The sequence below is a fragment of the Anomaloglossus baeobatrachus genome, chromosome 10 (genome assembly GCF_048569485.1).
Source record: "Anomaloglossus baeobatrachus isolate aAnoBae1 chromosome 10, aAnoBae1.hap1, whole genome shotgun sequence".
NCBI classification, from domain to species: Eukaryota; Metazoa; Chordata; class Amphibia; order Anura; family Aromobatidae; genus Anomaloglossus; species Anomaloglossus baeobatrachus.
The window spans coordinates 48,702,106-48,721,490 of record NC_134362.1 but is presented as its reverse complement, the minus strand read 5'-3'; the positions used below and the strand labels follow the sequence as shown (position 1 = coordinate 48,721,490).

The 19,385-nt window shown below is 49.1% G+C and overlaps 1 protein-coding gene across 2 annotated transcripts in view; it reads left to right on the top strand.

Moving 5' to 3' along the window:
• The window catches only part of WDR74 (WD repeat domain 74), a 53,010-nt gene that overhangs the window by 21,354 nt on the left and 12,271 nt on the right, over positions 1 to 19,385 (top strand). Inside the window, exon 10 of one of the 2 annotated variants that reach the window (XM_075325829.1) lies at positions 8,093 to 8,149. The exons of the other annotated variant lie outside the window; for it this stretch is intronic. Within the exon in view, the coding sequence (XP_075181944.1) occupies positions 8,093 to 8,149 (57 nt within the window). The remainder of the gene's footprint in view (positions 1 to 8,092; positions 8,150 to 19,385) is intronic. 2 annotated transcript variants of the gene reach the window in all.

Here is a 19,385-nt window from a genome sequence, read left to right as displayed (position 1 = left end):
GGACCAATATTACTCTATGCAAAGGATAAGGCTGCACATCAAACATAGATAATGGTATAATGCCTCAAGCATATGGAAAAATATTGGAAAATACAATGAAAAATGCTACTTGCCAATTTGAACATGTGAATAATGAATTGCATACTTGCCATGAATATTAGGAAAAAGGAGATATTTGGCAATCGCATTGATCAATGTAACTGAGCCCCAAGACCTCGTCAAGGTATATCTCTATATTGGGGTCCCTAGCTCTGTGACCCTAACTGTGTGTCATCTCATTGCAATTAAAAACTGCTGTGGGTGGAGAGGGGTAACTAAGGACTTTCTTATATAGGAGATGGAAAAAACATGGCCGAAAGGGGCGGAGCTGTGTTCACATTCAGAAAAAAACTACATATAACTGAATAGGATAACTGAAGTGAGCACTAATATATATATTATGAGTGCAAGCCAAAAAATACATACTATACAAAGGATAAGGCTGCACATCAAACATAGATAATATTTTTATGGCTATGGTATTTTTTGACTTGCACTCATAATATATATATTAGTGCTCACTTCAGTTATCCTATTCAGCAATATTACTCTATGGGCCAGCACCCATGAGCGATTATTTTCTTATCCCTAATCTGACCCAGAAAACAGTCGCAGCATGCTGCGGGTGGAATGTGATCCTGTTCCACTCGCACCCATACAAGTCTATGGGACGAGAGAAACATTGTATTGCTCTCGCGTTACACCGGTGTAACGCGAGAGCAGTGGGATTCTCGCATCAGCCGGCAACGGAAAAGATGGAGCTAAATCCCTCTCCTCCGCAGCGCCGCCCCCCCCCCCCCCCTCTGCAGCTGTGGTCTGATCGCACTATTGGACCACAGTCGCATGACCCTTGCATGACACTTGGCTCCCGCTGTTCTGCGAGCGTGAGCAAAGTGTCATGCGAGTACTCGCACATACCCCTGTGTGCCCTCAGCCTTAAACATAGTTACTCCCATTGACAACTACAGATGATCAAAAGTAAAGGGGTATTTACACTGCAAGATAATTGTGAATAAATGTTAATTTCTTTGTCGCTCCATTGGGAGACCCAGACAATTGGGTGTATAGCTTCTGCCTCCGGAGGCCACACAAAGTATTACACTAAAAAGTGTAACACCTCCCCTCTGCCTATACACCCTCCCGTGGATCACGGGCTCCTCAGTTTTATGCTTTGTGTGGAAGGAGGCACACATCCACTCATGCATCTCCATTTTAGTCAGCAGCAGCTGCTGATTTTATCGGTTGGAAAAAAAGAGGGCCCCCACAGGGCCCCCGGCATGCTCCCTTCTCACCCCACTAAGTCGGCAGTGCTGTTAAGGTTGAGGTACCCATTGCGGGTACAGAGGCTGGAGCCACATGCCGTTTTCCTTCACCATCCCTTAGAGGCTCTGGGAGAAGTGGGATCTTAACCGGTCATCCATTCACTGGGACCGGGCTCCCTCCGCAGCCCCTGTGGGAATCTGCCGGACAGGAGTCTATGTATCCTCAGGGACAGGACCCTGCATCTAAAGGTACTCTGTGTCCCCATGGGGACGGTGCATGGAGCGCTTGTTTCACAGACGCTGCAGCAGCTGCTGGTTTGTGAAGACCGGGACTTCCGCGCCGACCGCGCCTGTTTGTCGGCCGCGGTATTAAATTTAGTCCCCGGCTTCATTGTGGCCTAGTACCGTAACTCCCGCCCCCGGGCCTGTCAGTCAGGGGTAAGGGCGGGACGGTCGACCTGACGTCGGCAGTGAGGGCTGGAGCATACTTTAGGTTTCCTCCCCCCCCCCTCACTGATCACTGTGGGGCACCAGATTCCCGCACTTTAATAGTCGCCGCCCACGGCTCCCTCCTCCCCTGAGAGCTCCGGCAGCTTTTTATACAACATTCTGCCGGTGGAGGATTTCACTGGGAGACATAAGGCAGGGAATCTGGTGGACACACACTCCGCTTTGGGCGGTCGGTAAGCCACACCGGTCACCCGGTGCTGGTCCCCCTAGGGTGCCGGAGTGTGTATATATATATATATATATATATATATATATATATATATATATATATATATATATATATATATATATATATATATATATATATTATTATAATATAATTTGTATATATTTTCTCTGTTCGGCCGGGTTGTTTGCTTTTGGCTATATACCCTCAGTGATCACTCTCCTAGGAGACAACAGCATGTCGTCCACAAGGAGCAAGGGCGCTAAGGCAAAGGGTTTTTTTGCAACCTGTACCTCTTGTGGGGCTATGTTACCTGCGGGTTCCACCTACCCTCACTGTGAGCAATGCTCGACCCCTGTTGCACTTGCTCAGCCGGAGCCTCGGTCACTAGTGGGCCCCTCTGCTCAGGCAGACCCTCCTGCTTCCCCTGTCCAGGCGGCAGGGACAGAGTTTGCAGTTTTTGCTGAGAAACTGAGTCGCTTTCACAATCCATGGCTCAGTCTATGGACAAATGGTCTGCCAAGCTACTAGAAGCCTTGCAGTCCAGACCGGTCCTTACACAGGCCCCCCGGGCACTGTTGGATCATCGCCTCCAGGCCCCTCTCGGTCTGCGCCGCAGCGTGCTCCCGGGGTAGCCCCTAGGTCTCACGTGGAGGACTCCTGCACGGACCACAGTCCCAGACCGGCTAAGTGGGCTCGCTGGGAATTTTCCCCGACTTCCTCACACTGCTCGGGGTCTCAGCTTGAGGACTCTCTGGAGGATGAGGCGGACGTCGCAGCTCAGGGCTCTGACCCTGACGTTGCTCTCAATCTTGATACACCTGAAGGGGACGCCATAGTAAATGACCTTATAGCGTCCATCAACCAGGTGCTAGATCTCTCTCCCCCAGCTCCACCTATAGAGGAGTCGGCTTCACAGCAGGAGAAACACCAGTTTAGGTTTCCCAAACGTACACGGAGTGCGTTTTTCGATCACTCCAACTTCAGAGATGCTGTCCAGAAGCACAGAGCATTTCCGGACAAGCGCTTTACTAAGCGCCTTAATGACACACGTTACCCCTTCCCCTCTGACGTAGTTAAGGGTTGGGCTCAATGTCCCAAGGTGGATCCTCCAGTCTCTAGACTGGCGGCTAGATCTGTAGTATCAGATGGCTCATCGCTCAAGGATGCCACTGACAGGCAGATAGAGCTCCTGGTGAAATCCATCTATGAAGCCACAGGTGCGTCTTTTGCCCCGGCCTTTGCAGCCGTGTGGGCACTCCAAGCTATCTCAGCTTGTCTGTCTGAGATTAATGCGGTCACACGTACCTCTGCTCTGCAAGTTGCGTCTTTGACTTCTCAGGCGTCGGCTTTTTCGTCCTACGCCATGAACGCCGTCCTGGACTCTGCGAGCCGTACAGCGGTAGCATCCGCTAATTCGGTGGCAGTCCGCAGAGCCATGTGGCTACGCGAATGGAAGGCAGACTCGGCTTCCAAGAGGTTCTTAACCGGTTTGCCGTTTTCTGGCGACCGATTGTTTGGCGAACGATTGGATGAAATTATTAAGGAATCCAAGGGAAAGGACTCGTCCTTACCCCAGTCCAAACCGAAGAGACCTCAGCAACGGAAAATACAACCGAGGTTTCGGTCCTTTCGGCCCTCAGCCAAGTCCCAATCCTCCTCGTCCAACAGGCCAGAGAAGGGCCAGAGGAACTCTTATGCGTGGCGGTCTAAGTCACGCCCCCAAAAAACCGCCGGAGGCACTGCCTCCAAGGCAGCCTCCTCATGACTCTCGGCATCCCCTAGCCGCATCCTCGGTCGGTGGCAGGCTCTCCCGCTTTTGCGACGCCTGGTGGCCACATGTCCAAGACCGATGGGTGAGAGACATTCTGTCTCACGGTTACAGGATGGAGTTCAGCTCTCGTCCTCCGACTCGTTTCTTCGCACTTTATTACACTCTCAGGGCCACTCGGTGATCCCTTACTTAGACGATCTCCTAGTCAGGGCACCTTCCCGGGTGGCGTGTCAACACAGCCTGACCGTCGCTCTGGAGACTCTCCAGCAGTTCGGGTGGCTTATCAACTTCCCAAAGTCCAAGTTGACACCGACCCAATCACTGACTTACCTCGGGATGGAGTTTCATACTCACTTAGCGGTAGTCAAGCTACCGCTGGACAAACAGCTTTCGCTGCAGACAGGGGTGCAATCTCTTCTTCGGGGTCAGTCACACCCCTTGAGGCGCCTCATGCACTTCCTGGGGAAGATGTTGGCAGCAATGGAGGCAGTGCCCTTCGCGCAGTTCCATCTGCGCCCACTCCAATGGGACATTCTCCGCAAATGGGACAGGAGGTCGACGTCCCTCGACAGGAACGTCTCTCTTTCCCTTGCAGCCAAAACCTCTCTTCAGTGGTGGCTTCTTCCCACTTCTCTATCGCAGGGAAAATCCTTCCTGCCCCCATCCTGGGCTGTGGTCACGACGGACGCGAGCCTGTCAGGGTGGGGAGCGGTTTTTCTCCACCACAGGGCTCAGGGAACCTGGACCCCGATAGTCTTCCCTTCAGATCTATGTTCTGGAGATAAGGGCAGTGTATCTAGCCCTAAAGGCGTTCCATCGGTGGCTGGAGGGCAGGCAGATCCGCATACAGTCGGACAACGCCACGGCGGTCGCGTACATCAACCACCAGGGCGGCACGCGCAGCCGTCAAGCCTTCCAGGAAGTCCGGCGGATTCTGCTGTGGGCGGAGGCCACAGCCTCCACCATCTCCGCAGTTCACATCCCAGGCGTAGAAAACTGGGAAGCAGACTTTCTCAGTCGTCAGGGCATGGATGCGGGGAATGGTCTCTTCACCCAGACGTGTTTCGAGAGATCTGTCGCCGCTGGGGAACGCCGGACGTCGATCTCATGGCGTCACGGCACAACAACAAGGTCCCGGCCTTCATGGCACGGTCTCAAGATCACAGAGCTCTGGCGGCGGACGCGTTAGTTCAGGATTGGTCGCAGTTTCGACTCCCTTATGTGTTTCCTCCTCTGGCGATGTTGCCCAGAGTGTTACGCAAGATCAGATCCGACTGTCGTCGCGCCATTCTCGTCGCTCCAGATTGGCCGAGGCGGTCGTGGTACCCGGATCTGTGGCATCTCACGGTGGGTCAGCCGTGGGCGCTTCCAGACCGCACAGACCTGCTGTCACAAGGGCCGTTTTTCCATCTGAATTCTGCGGCCCTCAACCTGACTGTGTGGCCATTGAGTCCTGGCTCCTAGCGTCGTCGGGTTTATCTCAGGATGTCACTGCCACTATGAGACAGGCCAGGAAACCAACGTCCGCCATGATCTATTACAGGTCGTGGCGGATCTTCTTGTCCTGGTGCTCTGATAAGGGTTTTACTCCCTGGCCTTTTGCCTTACCCATTTTTCTTTCATTCCTTCAATCCGGAATGGACAAGGGTTTGTCACTCGGCTCTCAAGGGACAAGTATCGGCGCTCTCAGTATTTTTTCAAAAGCGCCTGGCAAGGCTTCCGCAGGTCCGCACGTTCCTGCAGGGAGTTTGTCACATAGTTCCACCCTACAAGCGTCCGCTGGAACCCTGGGACCTTAACAGGGTGTTAATGGCTCTTCAAAAACCACCTTTCGAGCCGCTGAGGGATGTCTCTTTATCACGTCTTTCGCAGAAGGTGGCATTTCTAGTGGCAGTTACATCGCTCCGAAGAGTGTCGGAGCTTGCAGCGCTGTCATGCAAATCCCCTTTCCTGGTTTTTCACCAGGATAAGGTGGTTCTGCGTCCTGTCCCGGAGTTTCTCCCTAAGGTGGTATCTCCTTTTCATCTCAATCAGGATATCTCCTTACCGTCATTTTGCCCTCATCCAGTTCACCAGTGTGAAAAGGATTTGCATTCATTAGATCTAGTGAGAGCACTCCGGCTCTACGTGTCTCGCACGGCGCCCCTGCGCCGTTCAGATGCGCTCTTTGTCCTGGTCGCTGGCCAGCGTAAGGGCTCGCAGGCTTCCAAGTCAACCTTGGCTCGGTGGATCAAGGAACCGATTCTTGAAGCCTACCGTTCTTCTGGGCTTCCTCTTCCTTCGGGGCTGAAAGCCCATTCTACCAGAGCCGTGGGTGCGTCCTGGGCATTGCGAGTTGCCCACCTGTAGGAAGGGGTTGTTTTTTGGCTCTCTTTTATTGAGGTATTCTTTTACCCACCCAGGGACTGCTTTTGGACGTCCCAATTGTCTGGGTCTCCCAATGGAGCGACAAAGAAGAAGGGAATTTTGTTTACTTACCGTAAATTCCTTTTCTTCTAGCTCCTATTGGGAGACCCAGCACCCGCCCCTGTGCCCTTCGGGCTGGTTGTTCTTTTGTGTACACATGTTGTTCATGTTGAATTGTTCTTTTGGTTATGGTTTCAGTTCTCCGAACATCCTTCGGATTGAATTTACCCCAGACCAATTTATAAGTTTCCTCCTTCCTGCTTTTGCACCAAAACTGAGGAGCCAGTGATCCAAGGGAGGGTGTATAGGCAGAGGGGAGGGGTTACACTTTTTAGTGTAATACTTTGTGTGGCCTCCGGAGGCAGAAGCTATACACCCAATTGTCTGGGTCTCCCAATAGGAGCTAGAAGAAAAGGAATTTACGGTAAGTAAACAAAATTCCCTTCATTGCTCATGTCAGGATTACCTTGACGTGTAAACTGGCTTACTATTACCCGATGAATGAGCAAAATGCTCGTTCATTGGGTGAAGTGTTTGTATTGTACTGCACAAAAAAAAATCATCGCTCTTGCACAAAAGATAATCATTTTCAGTAGTGCATCGTCCTGCGTAAGCAGAACTCGTATTTCTGAGAAGAATGTCAGCCTATAGTAGCATAGTTCGTTCAGTGTGCATAGTTTGCTTGTGTAGACACAGGCAAACAACCACAGATCGGTAAAAGTTTAGCGATTGGTGTCCATAATGTGCCTTAGGTTGGTCCTTTTGTATACGGAACTTTAGAGAACTGGACCAGGAGCATTTAAAAAGGAGTTCCTTTAGGCCGGAGTCACACTTGCGAGTGAATCACATTGCTTCAACTGGCACGGCCTGCCACTCTCTAGACAGGAGCAGGTCAGCTGCATAGAAATACATGCAGCTGACCCGCTCCTGTCCAGAGAGTGGCACGCCGTGCTGGAGGATGCAGTCAAAGGGGCTTTGTCACCAGGTTTTTGCCACTTAATCTGAGAGCAGCATAAGATAGATACTCTGATTCCAGGAATGTGTGACTTACTTGACAGCCTGGTGTAGCTTTTATAAAATCACTGTTTTAATTAGCAGGTAATTACCTTTACAGGACTACTTGGCGTGCTGCCAGGTAGTCCAGCAGCTGCATGAGCTCATTATAATCTTCCTCTACACTGAAATATATGCTAGATCTGCAGCAGAGAACAGTTTTTATCAAAATGACAAACTGCTCAGTAAGTGACACATCGCTGGAATCGGGGTCTCTATCTCTACATTATGCTGCTCTCAGATGGAGAGCAAAAACCCAGTGACAGAGACCCTTTAATGTGAAGCACCGATCCTCTGATCAAAAATCTTTTAATTTAGTCAAAAAGATGATTTTTTTTTTTATATATATATATATATATATATTACCTATATACCTTTTTGCAGTGGTTTTGTCTGTTCTCACATATTACCAATTACTAGTAATGAAATCTGTCCAATCATTGGAACGCTTCACCATCCATGTCCCAAAATATTTCACATGCTTTAGTACTAAATACTAATAAAGTAGGTGCCGGATAGACCGAAAACTGCAGCATGTCCATTCTTTTAGCGATTCTGCAGCGGTTTTTTTTTATACACGCCATTGAGTGCAAAGGTAATCGTTGCATTTTTTAGTGAATCAAACTAAACTAAAACAAAAAAGCGGCAAAACCTTCTTTATGTAAGCAGCTTTTTTACTGCCAAGAGACCAGGTGTTGGCTGCAGCAAAAAAGAAACGTGTGAACATAGCCATAAATGTCTTTGACGTCACATCATTAATCTGCCGTTGTGGTGACTCTGAATAGTTATCAGGAAAAAAAAAAGTGTCTCCAGCCTTGGATATTTGCTCAGCAGTTTCTTTTGAAGCCTTGCATCACTTAGTCATCTGTTTGCCTTCTTCAGGTATATCTAAAGTCACGGCTAAACTGCCTGCTGCTGACGTCACGGGACAAGTGGGAGGTAAGCTTTATAGTTTGCATATTTCTTTTTCGCTCCTAATTGGGAGACCCAGACAATTGGGTGTATAGCTATTGCCTCCGGAGGCCACACAAAGTATTACACTTAAAAGTGTAAGGCCCCTCCCCTTCTGGCTATACACCCCCAGTGGGATCACTGGCTCACCAGTTTTGTGCTTTGTGCGAAGGAGGCAACACATCCACGCATAGCTCCACTGTTTAGTCAGCAGCAGCTGCTGACTATGTCGGATGGAAGAAAAGAGGGCCCATACAGGGCTCCCAGCATGCTCCCTTCTCACCCCACTTCATGTCGGAGGTGTTTGTTAAGGTTGAGGTACCCATTGCGGGTACGGAGGCTGGAGCCCACATGCTGCTTCCTTCCCCATCCCTTTTTACAGGGCTCTGGGTGAAGTGGGATTCTATCGGTCTCCAGGCACTGAGACCGTGCTCCATCCACAGCCCCTGGTATCTGCTGGACATGGAGCGGAGTATCTTCAGGGACATGGCCCTGCTACATGGAGGTACTCTGTGTCCCTGTGGGGACCGCGCAGACACACGGCAGCACTGCTGGGTGTGTTAGTGCGCCAGGGACAGCGGCGCTGTCCGCACTAGTGCCATCGCACACCACAGCGTTGCTGGGTGTGTTAGTGTATTGGGTGACTACTGCGCTAACCGCCGCTGCCATTTTTATTTAAGGCGCCGCTGGGATTTGTGGTGCGCCGGGGACTTCCGCGCCGGCCAGCACTGATATGCCGGCCGCGCTTATTAACTCGAGTCCCCGGCTTCTGGGCCTAGTCTCCCTTCGTTACCGCCCACAGGCCTGACAGTCAGGGTAGGGGCGTGACGCTGCATAGCACAGCAGCGCTGAGAGCTGGAGTATGTTTTGCATACTCCACCCCTCTCACTGTGTGCACTGTGAAACCGGATTCCCGCACTTTCTCAGGCACGCCCACGGCTTCCTTCTCTACAAGGACGCCGGCAGCCATTAGTGTCAGTTTCTGTACGATACAGAGACAAGTGTGGAAGACCCTGGCATTCTGATAGTCACACAATCGCTGCAACAGGCGTTAAGCAGCACCTGTGGTGCTAACCCCACTAGTGCAGAAGTGCACTTATAGATATGCTTGTACTATATACATTGCACTGTTTGGTCGCACGTTGTATATACCCTCCTGGATTGTGCGGAGGAGTTATCAGCATATTCTCTGTGTAAAACAAAGGTGCAGAACCACATGTTTTTCTATGCAGCCGGTACAGCATGTACGGCTATACGGCCGGCAGGTTACATAGACCCCCATTATATCCAACTCAGCCGGAGTCTCTGCTAATGGCCAGAGGATGAGGACGGTGTCTGCAGTATTTACTGACAGATTTTCTGAGACTATGGCTATGATACTAGAAGCCTAGCAGTCCGGACATGTCTCTCACAACATGGGCACTGTTGAATCATTGATCCATGGCCCCCCTCAGTGTGAACAACTAACAGCTCCGGGAATGTCACACGCATCCCAGAGTCACGGCTCTGCACAGACGTCAGTCCCAGACAGCCTAAGCGGGCTCACTATGAGCGGCCCTCGGTTTCATCAGGGTCCTAGCAGAAGGACTCTCTGTGTAATGAGGCGGAAGTAGCGGCTCAGGATTCTGATCCTGAGACCGCTCTCAATCTGGATACACCTAATGGTGACGCCATAGTGAATAATCTTATAGCGTCCATCAATAGAATGTTGGTTATTTCTCACAGCTCCTCCAGTGGAGGAGTCAGCTTCACGTTTTTTTCTGGACCACTCTGCCTTCAGAGAGGCAGTCCAGGAACACCACACTTATCCAGATATGCGCTTCTCCAAACGGCTTAGGATACACGTTATCCCTGCCCCCTGACGTGGTCAAGGACTGGACTCAGTGTCCCAAGCGGCATCCTCCAATCTCCAGGCTTGTAGCCAGATCCATAGTTGCAGTGGGAGATGGAGCTGCACTTAAAGATGCCACTGACAGACAGATGGATCTCTGGTCTAAATCCATCTATGAGACTGTCGGCGCACCGTTGGCTCCAGCATTCTCACCCTTGGGGCACTCCAAGCTATTTCAGCTTGTCTTACACAGATTGACACGGTTACACGTACATCTGTGCCGCAGGTGGCATCCTTAACCTCTCAAATGTCTGCATTTGTTTCTTACGCGATTCAGGTTGCCCTAGACTCTGCGAACCGTACGGCAGTAGCCTCCGCTGCTCCGTGTTTTTAAGCAGAGCCTGGTCTGCTCGTTAAGTGAATGGAAGGCAGATTCTGCTTCCAAAAAAGGTTGCTTAACCAGTTGCCTTTTTCTGCTGACCGACTGTTTGGTGAGCGTTTGGATGTAACCATTAAACAGTCCAGGGGTAAGGATTCATCCTTTCCTCAGCCCGGACACAACAAACCCCAACAGAGCAGGAGGCAGTCGTGGTTTCGGTCTTTTCGAGGCTCGGGCAGGTCCCATTTTTCCTCGTCCAATGTGGACTCAAAAGGATCAGAGGAGCTCAGATTCTTGGCGGGCTCAGTCACGCCCAAAAAAGAGACAGTCTGAAAACCCGCTTCCAAGGCGGCTTCCTCATGACTTGCGGCCTCCTCTCTCCGCATCCTCGGTCGGTAGCAGGTTCACCCGCCTTGGCGATATTTAGCTGCCATAGGTCAATGACCGTTGGGTGTGAGACATTCTGTCTCACGGGTACAGGATAGAGCTCACTTCTCGTCCTCCAACTCGATTCTTCAGAACTTCTCCACCTCCCGGCCGAGCCGCTGCTCTTCTGCAAACAGGGTGCACTCTATAGGCAGAAAGAGTGATGACCCCCGTTCCTCTTCAGGAACAAGGTCACGGTTTTTACCCCAAATTATTTGCGGTGCCTATAAGAACGGGCCGTTCCGTCCCGTTCTGGATCTAAAACTGCTCAGCAAGCTCGTGGACACCAGGCGGTTCCGGATGGAATCCCTCCGCCATGTCATCGCCTCAATGTCCCAAGGAGATTTCCTAGCATCATTAGGCATCAAGGATGCTTATCCACACGTGCCGATTGATCCAGAGCACTAGCGTTTCTACGCTTCGTTATAGGAGACGAACACCTTCTGTTCGTAGCTCTACCTTCCGGCTAGCGACAGTCCCACTGGTCTTCGCCAAGGTCAGGGCAGCAGTAGTCACAGTCCTGCACTCTCAGGGTCACTCTGTGATCCCATATTTAGACGATCTACTTGTCAAGGCACTCTCTTAGGAAACATGCCGACACTGCCCGAACGTTGCGCTGGAGACTCTCTAGAGTTTTGGGTGGATCATCAACTTTTTGAAGTCAGATCCGACCCCGACCCTATCGCTAACATATCTAGGCATGGAGTTTCATACTCTCTCAGCGATAGTGAAGCTTCCGCTAGACAAACAGCATTCACTACGGGCTGCAATCTCTTCTTTAAGAACCAGTCGCACACATTGAGACGCCTCATGCACTTCCTATGTAAGATGGTAGCAATGGAGGCAGTTCTTTTCGCGCAGTTTCATCTGCGTCCACTACAATGTGACATTCTCCGCCAATGGGACGGGGAGTCGACCTCCCTCAACAGAGTCGTCTTTCTTTCTCAGGCGGCCAAGGAATCTCTACGGTGGTGGCTTCTTCCCACCTCATGGTCAAAAAGAAGGTCCTTCCTATCCCCATACTGGGCGATAGTTACGACAGACGCGAGTCTATCAGGGTGGGGAGCAGTTTTTCTCCACCACAGCGCTCAGGGTACGTGGACTCAGCAAGAGTCCACCCTTCAGATCAATGTTCTTGAACACAGAGCAGTGTATCTTGCCCTACAAACCTTCCAACAGCAGCTGGACAGCAAGCAAATCCGACTTCAGTCGGACAACTCCACAGCGGTGGCATACATCAACCACCAAGGAAGAACGCGCAACCGGCAAGCCTTCCAGGAAGTCCGGCAGGTTCGGATGTGGGTGGAAGACACGGCATCCACCATATCCACAGTTCACATCCCAGGCGTGGAAAACTAGGAAGCTGACTTCCTAAGTCGCCGGGGTGTGGCCGAAAGGGTATGGTCTCTTCACCCGGACGGGTTTCAGGAGATCTGGCGCCGCTGACAGAGGCCGGACGTCGATCTAATGGCGTCACGGCACAACAACAATGTGCCAGTTTCATGGCACGGTTTCACAATCATCGAGCTCTGGCGGCAGACGCCTTAGTTCAGCATTGGTCGCAGTTCCAGCTACCTTATGTGCCACCTCTGGCATTGTTGCCCAGAGTGCTGCGCTAGATCAGGACCGACTGCGGCCGCGCCATCCTCGTCGCTACAGATTGGCCGAGGATGTTGTGGTTCCCGGTTCTGTGGTGCCTCACGGTAGGCTAACCGGGGGCACTACCAGACCAATCAGACTGGCTGTCTCAAGGGCCATTCTTCCATTTGAATTCTACGGCCCTCAACCTGATGGTGTGGCATTGAGTCCTGGAACCTAGTGTCGTCAGGATTACCTCAGGACGTGGTTGCCATCATGAGACAGGCTAGCATACCAACGTCCGCCAAGATTGACCACAGGACGTGGAAGATATTCTTATCTCGGTGCTCGGCGCAGGGTGTTTCTCCCTGGCCGGTTGCATCGTCTATGTTTCCTTCCTTCCTGCAATCTAGGTTGGAAAAAGGGTTGTCGCTCAGTTCCCTTTAGGGACAAGTCTCAGCGCTATCTGTATTTTTTCAGAAACGACTTCCTCAGGTACGCACGTTCCTACGGGGAGTTTGTCGTCTCAGCACTCCGTACAAGCGGCCGTTAGAGCCCTGGGATCTGAACAAGGTTCTAATTGCTCTCCAGATGCCGCCTTTCGAGCCTTTGAAAGAGGTCTCCCTTCCCGCTTTTCTCGGGAAGTGGCCTTCTAGTAACGGTCTCGTCTCTTAGGAAAGTTTCCGAGCTAGCAACGCTCTCATACAAATCTCCCTTCCTGGTCCTTCACCAGGACAGGGTAGTTCTGCGTCCGATTCCGGAATTTCTCCCTAAGGTGGTATCCCACTTTCATATCAATCAGGATATCACCTCACCTTCTTTGTGTCCTCGTCCAGTCCATCAATTTCAGAAGGATTTGCATCTGTTGGTTCTGGTGACAGCACTCAGGTTCTACTTCCCGCATGGCGCTCCTGCGCCACCCGGATGCACTCTTTGTCCTTGTCGCTGGTCGGCGTAAACAGTCGCAAGCTTCTGAATCCACCCTGGCTCGGGGGATCGAGGAACCAATTCTTGAAACCTACAGTTCTACTGGGCTTCTGGTTCTCTCAAGGCTGAAGGCCCATTCTACCAGAGCCGTGGGTGCATCCTGGGCATTACGGCACCAGGCTACGGCTCAGCAGGTGTGTCAGGCACCTACCTGATTGAGTCTGCATACTTTTACCAAGCATTTTCAGGTGCATACCTACGCTTCGGCAGACGCCAGCCTAGGTAGATAAGTCCTTCAGGCGGCGATTGCCCACCTGTGGGAAAGGGCTGTTTGACGGCCCTATCACGAGGTATTCTTTTACCCACCCAGGGACTGCTTTTGGACGTCCCAATTGTCTGGGTCTCCCAATTAGGAGCGAAAAAGAAGGGAATTTTGTTTACTTACCGTAAATTCCTTTTCTTCTAGCTCCAATTGGGAGACCCAGCACCCGCCCTGTTTTCTCGGGGTTTTTCTGTTTTTTCGGGTACACATGTTGTTCATGTGGTATGGTTCAGTTCTCCGATGTTTCCTCGGATTGAATTGGTCTTTAAACCAGTTATTGGCTTTCCTCCTTCTTGCTTTGGCACTAAAACTGGTGAGCCAGTGATCCCACTGGGGGTGTATAGCCAGAAGGGGAGGGGCCTTACACTTTTAAGTGTAATACTTTGTGTGGCCTCCGGAGGCAATAGCTATACACCCAATTGTCTGGGTCTCCCAATTGGAGCTAGAAGAAAAGGAATTTACGGTAAGTAAACAAAATTCCCTTCTTTGTGTAAAGGACACAACTATGATCAATAAGAGATTGGGCTCAAGTCACACTTCAGATCAATTGTATAACGGAAGCAGAGGGACATCATTGATTATTGTCTGGGTTGCGTTGTCTGTTTCTAAGGCCTAAGACACACATCCGTGCCGCCGGTACGTGTTTGCCAGTTTTTTCACGTACCAGCGACACGGAGACACGTGGACCTATGGTTTCATTATTTAGACACACGTAAGTATTTTGGAACGGAACGTGTGTCCGTTCCGTTTTTACGTGCGTCCGTGATTTTCTCACGATGACATGTCCACGTATTCTCCGGCAGCACGGGTGTCACACAGCCCGTACCCGTACCACACGGATGTAGTGTGGATGCGGTCCCGTGTGACACGCGCCAGAGAAACACACGTGTCATTAATTTAAAAATAAAAAAAACCACATACTCACCTCCACCAGCCCCGCAGATTCTTCCACTGCAAAATGTTCCTGCCGGCCGCAGCTCGTTATGAGCGAGTAAAGGAGGTGGGAGTGCGGTCACGGGCGCTGATCTCCGCCCCTCCGCTCGGCCGGAAGCAGCGTCAGCGGGAGTGGGCGGGGCTGGAGCCGAAGATCAGAACCCTGGACAGCAGCGCGGACCACGTGAGTATGCAAATTACCGGTTCTCCGTGTGTTATCGCAGATAGCACATGGAGAACACATGTGGACCGCACATACCCGAGACACTTACTTACCAAACGCAACACGCAGGGAAAATACGTGTCTCGCGGCATGTGCGTGTTAACGGATGTGTTGGAGGCCTAAAACGGAAGAAAATTCGTCTTTCACAACTCCCCTCCCATCTTGCCCCTTAAAGCCCCGTCACACACGAGATCGCTAATGAGATCGCTAATTGTTGCTGCGTCACCGTTTTCATGACGCAGCAGCGATTTTGTTATGAGACACCTACCAGCGATCAGGTCCCTGCTGTGAAGTCGCCGGTTGTTGCTGAATGGTCAGGACCATTTTCTTCAAAGGCAATGTCCTGCTGGGCAGGACGCATCGCTATGTTTGACACTGTGTGACATGGTCCCAATGACAGCAGAGATCGTTATACAGGTTGCTACTGCGACCTGTATCGTTACGGAGTCGTTGGTAAGGTCTGACTGTGTGACATCTCACCAGCGATCCTTATCAGGTCGCATAGTTTTCGGAATCGCTCGTAAGTCGCTAAATGTGACGGGGGCTTTAGGCTACATGCGCACGCTGCGTTTTTGGCTGCAGTTTTGTTGTCAGAACTTTCTGACATTTGACTTCCCAGCAAAGTCTATGAAAAGTCAGATTTGCTATGCGCACATAGCAGTTTTTGTCAGTGTTTTGTCAAAATTTTGTGACGAAAAAAATGCAGCATGTTCATTCTTCCTGCGTTTGTCAACATTTGTCACAAAAACACCGCAAAAAGGCATGTTGTGAAAAATGCACTGAAAACGCAGCAAAAACGCACCTACAATTACAATTTTCTTTATCGTTCCTATGGGAGACCCAGACAATGGGTGTTTAGCTTCTGCCTCCGGAGGACACACAAAGTACTACACTCAAAAGTGTAGCTCCTCCTTCTGAGCTTATACACCCCCTGGAGAACCAGATCTAGCCAGTTTATCGCTTTGTGTTCAGGAGGCATACATCCACACATGCATTCTCATCTGATTTTTCATTTTTGGAAAGAGTTTGAAGAAAAGCGGGTCCAAGTCTGGACTCCCGGCATGTCCCTTCTCACCCCACTGTGTCGGCGGTGCTGTTAAAGGAGCTGTCCGACATTAGCTTAACAAACATTTTTTTTTTTTTTTTTTTTAACTATATTTTTATTCAAATTTTTCAATAACATAACATTGGCATAAGCGAATTCAGCATTGTAAATTCAACATTACATTGTCATGTTTGATCATCCCAAATTCCATACCAATTTTTAAAATCAATAACCATAACATGGCAAGATAAAGCAAAGCAAAGGAAAGCAGCGACCCCTTAACCCATCATTCTTATCATTCCCCCCATTGAACCCTTGTGAACATGGTAATGACATATAATAAAGAAGTCCCACTCAAATCGGTTATTTCCCCCTCTCCTTTTAGTCACCTTTCGGCATTTCCTCCCCCACCTCCAAGCCATCCAATGTATCCTTCAATTTTTCAGTATGATACCAGACTGTGTCTTTGAAAGGTGACATAATCCTGACTATCTCCTCCCGAGTACAATAGGCCAGTATGAATTTCTTCCATTTGTTAAAGTGCTGTCGTATTCTATCCGCCCTCCTTTCTGCATCCAATCCTTCTATTTCAAGAAGATGCATGAGCTGACCCAAGATCTCTTCAATCGCGGGGACCCTAGACTCCAACCAATTTTTTAGTATCGCTCTCTTGGCTGCCAGAAGTATCACATGTATAAGTCTGGGTGGGTTAGTCATCTTCCCTTTGGTATCGTTCCCCTCCTCCCAATGGTGAAAAATAGCGAACCCAGGTGAGAGCCGAACTTCAAGACCCCACACCTTTTGTATACAACTTTTGATCTGTGACCATAATGGACTCAAATGGGGGCAGGACCACAACCCGTGAAGGAGATCAGTTCCACTACTCTTACACTTAGGGCAATACGTAAGCCTGTCTGGCTTTGTTGCTGATGGAGGGAGATTAAAACCATAAATTGCCTTGTGCATAATTCTAAATTGGGTTTCTCGCCAATTCTCATTTAAAATTGATTTACGAAGAGCATTCCACCCTCCCCTAATTTTTACCCCCATAGACGGGTCCTCAAATTGTTTTTCCCAAGATTTAAATAAACCTTCCGGGTGCTGTCCTATTAATAGATCACGCATGGCTCCATAAAGAAAAGAGATAGATGATGAAGTTATTGAGTTCTTTACCAGACAATCAAAAGAGTTAAATACTACCTCCTGGGTCACATCATGCAACTGAGTCATAATACTATATCTCACTTGGTCATATTGGATTACTTGGTTAGTCCCCAGGCCATACTGCGCTATAATTTCGTCTCTACTCAACCATCTAGGCTCTGAGGTGTGCAAGAGATGAGCAACAGTCCTTATACCCCTCACCTTCCACTCTTCAAACAGCTTATTGCTTGTCCCCTGCACAAACTCTGGATTCCCCCATATAGGCAAGTATTTGGATATTTTATGGGGAAGTTTGTAGTTTTTCCTCAACGCCTTCCACGCTGCAATCGTGTCTTTAAATAAGGAAGAGTGCTTGATTTTCACAGGGAGATTAGCCTGCCTAGTATGAAGCAATGCCACCAGATCCCAAGGTTGTGCATAGTCTCTCTCAAGCTCCAACGCTGAATAATGCCTAGAGCCTTTAATCCAATCCAATATATATCTAGTCAAACAGGCTATATTGTAACCCCGAATGTTCGGCAAACTCAGACCTCCATGAACCTTAGATGCCATCAGCTTCTTAAGCCCTATACGAGGGCGTTTCCCCCTCCAAATGAAGTGTGAAAAAGCTCTATTTAGCTGGACAATATCTTTATGCTTGAGAAGCAGGGGAAGTGTTTGAAGATGATACATTAATTTTGATATCGACATCATCTTAATTAGGTGGACTCTACCAATTATGTTCAATGGAAGGTCGTGCCATCTTTTAAGATCTTGCTCTATTTGGCTCAGAAGGGGTGGATAGTTTAGACTATAAAGGGTTGCCGGAACCTTACCTATTTTAACTCCCAGGTATGTGATATATGACTTAGCCACTGTAATTCCTTCAAAAGGGTTCTGCTCCCGTGTTTGAACATTTGTCCCTCCCAGGTATAGGAGCTCGCACTTTGACGCATTAATCTTGAAGCCTGAGTACGCTCCAAACTCTCGCAAAATTTGTAAAATCTCGGGGACCTGCTGAGCTGGATTCGAAAGGAAAAGCAAAATGTCATCCGCAAAAAAAGCTGACTGAATTTGTCTATTATTTACAGAAATACCCTGGAAGGTGCTATGTGTAGATAACAATCGTACCAATGGTTCCAGAGCCAGATTAAAAAGTAATGGGGAAAGGGGGCAACCCTGTCTGGTTCCTTTCAGTAGCGGAAAAGGGGCTGACAGATATCCTGGAATGTAAACTTCAGCCTTCGGATTTGTGTAAATTTCTCTAATGTAGGTATAAAATGACCCCGAAAAACGCATTTCATCTAGAACTCTATAAAGCCATGACCACTCAATATTGTCAAAGGCTTTCTCGGCATCTATTGTAAGCAAAGCGGGAGATTCTCCTTTCAGAGGCCGAAGGTTAACCCTATCCAGGACAAGAAGAACTTTTCTAATATTTAGTGTCCCTGATCTTTTCTGAATGAAACCGGCCTGTGCTGGGGAAATCAGTTGGGGAAGAATTATAGCTAGACGATTTGCCATAATCTTTGACATTATCTTCATATCTAGGTTGATAAGTGATATGGGCCTATACGAACCCGGCTCCTTCGGGTCCTTCCCCTGTTTAGGGATCAATTTTATATATGCCCGGTTATTATTTTGGAAAGACGCATTACCGTCTAGTATGCTATTATACAGCTCTAGTAATGTAGGTAAGATCTCTTCCTTTACTGTTTTATAGAATTCTCCCGTAAATCCGTCAGGGCCAGGGGCTTTATAATTATGCATGGAGTTGATTGTCCCCAATACTTCTTCCCCCGTAATTTTGGCATTCAGAAAAGTGCGATGCTCTTCTGTGAGTCGAGGTAGTGTCACTTTAGATAAAAGATTATTATCAGGAAATTTGTCTCGCTTTTCCGACGAATAAAGGTTTCTATAATACGTGCCTAAAGACTCAATTATTGTCTTAGGGTTTTTGTGTATCTCCCCCTTTTGATTTTTTATTTCCATGGGTCCCTGAGTTATAATCCTATTTTTCGCTAAGTTGGCCAGTATTTTCCCTGCTTTATTTCCAAAGCGATGTAATGTAGCTTCTTGCATTGACCTAGCCATTTGTTCCCGTTTTTCCGCCCACTCATTAAAAGCTCTTTGGGCTATTACCCATCTATCTCTATGGTCCCTATCAGGATGCTTTTGAAAAGAAGTATATGCTTCCCTCAATTTATGGGAGGTTTCAGTAAATTTAAGATGAGCCTTTTTCTTCAAATAGGAAACATGTGCTATCGTTCTGCCCCGTAATACTGCCTTCGCCGTGTCCCATAATAACATAGGTGTGTCTTTATGTTGATCATTATGTACCATAAATTCCGTCCACCATTCCTTTAATTTCAAGGAAAAATCTTCGTTATCTTTAAGGAAGGAAGGATATCTCCACA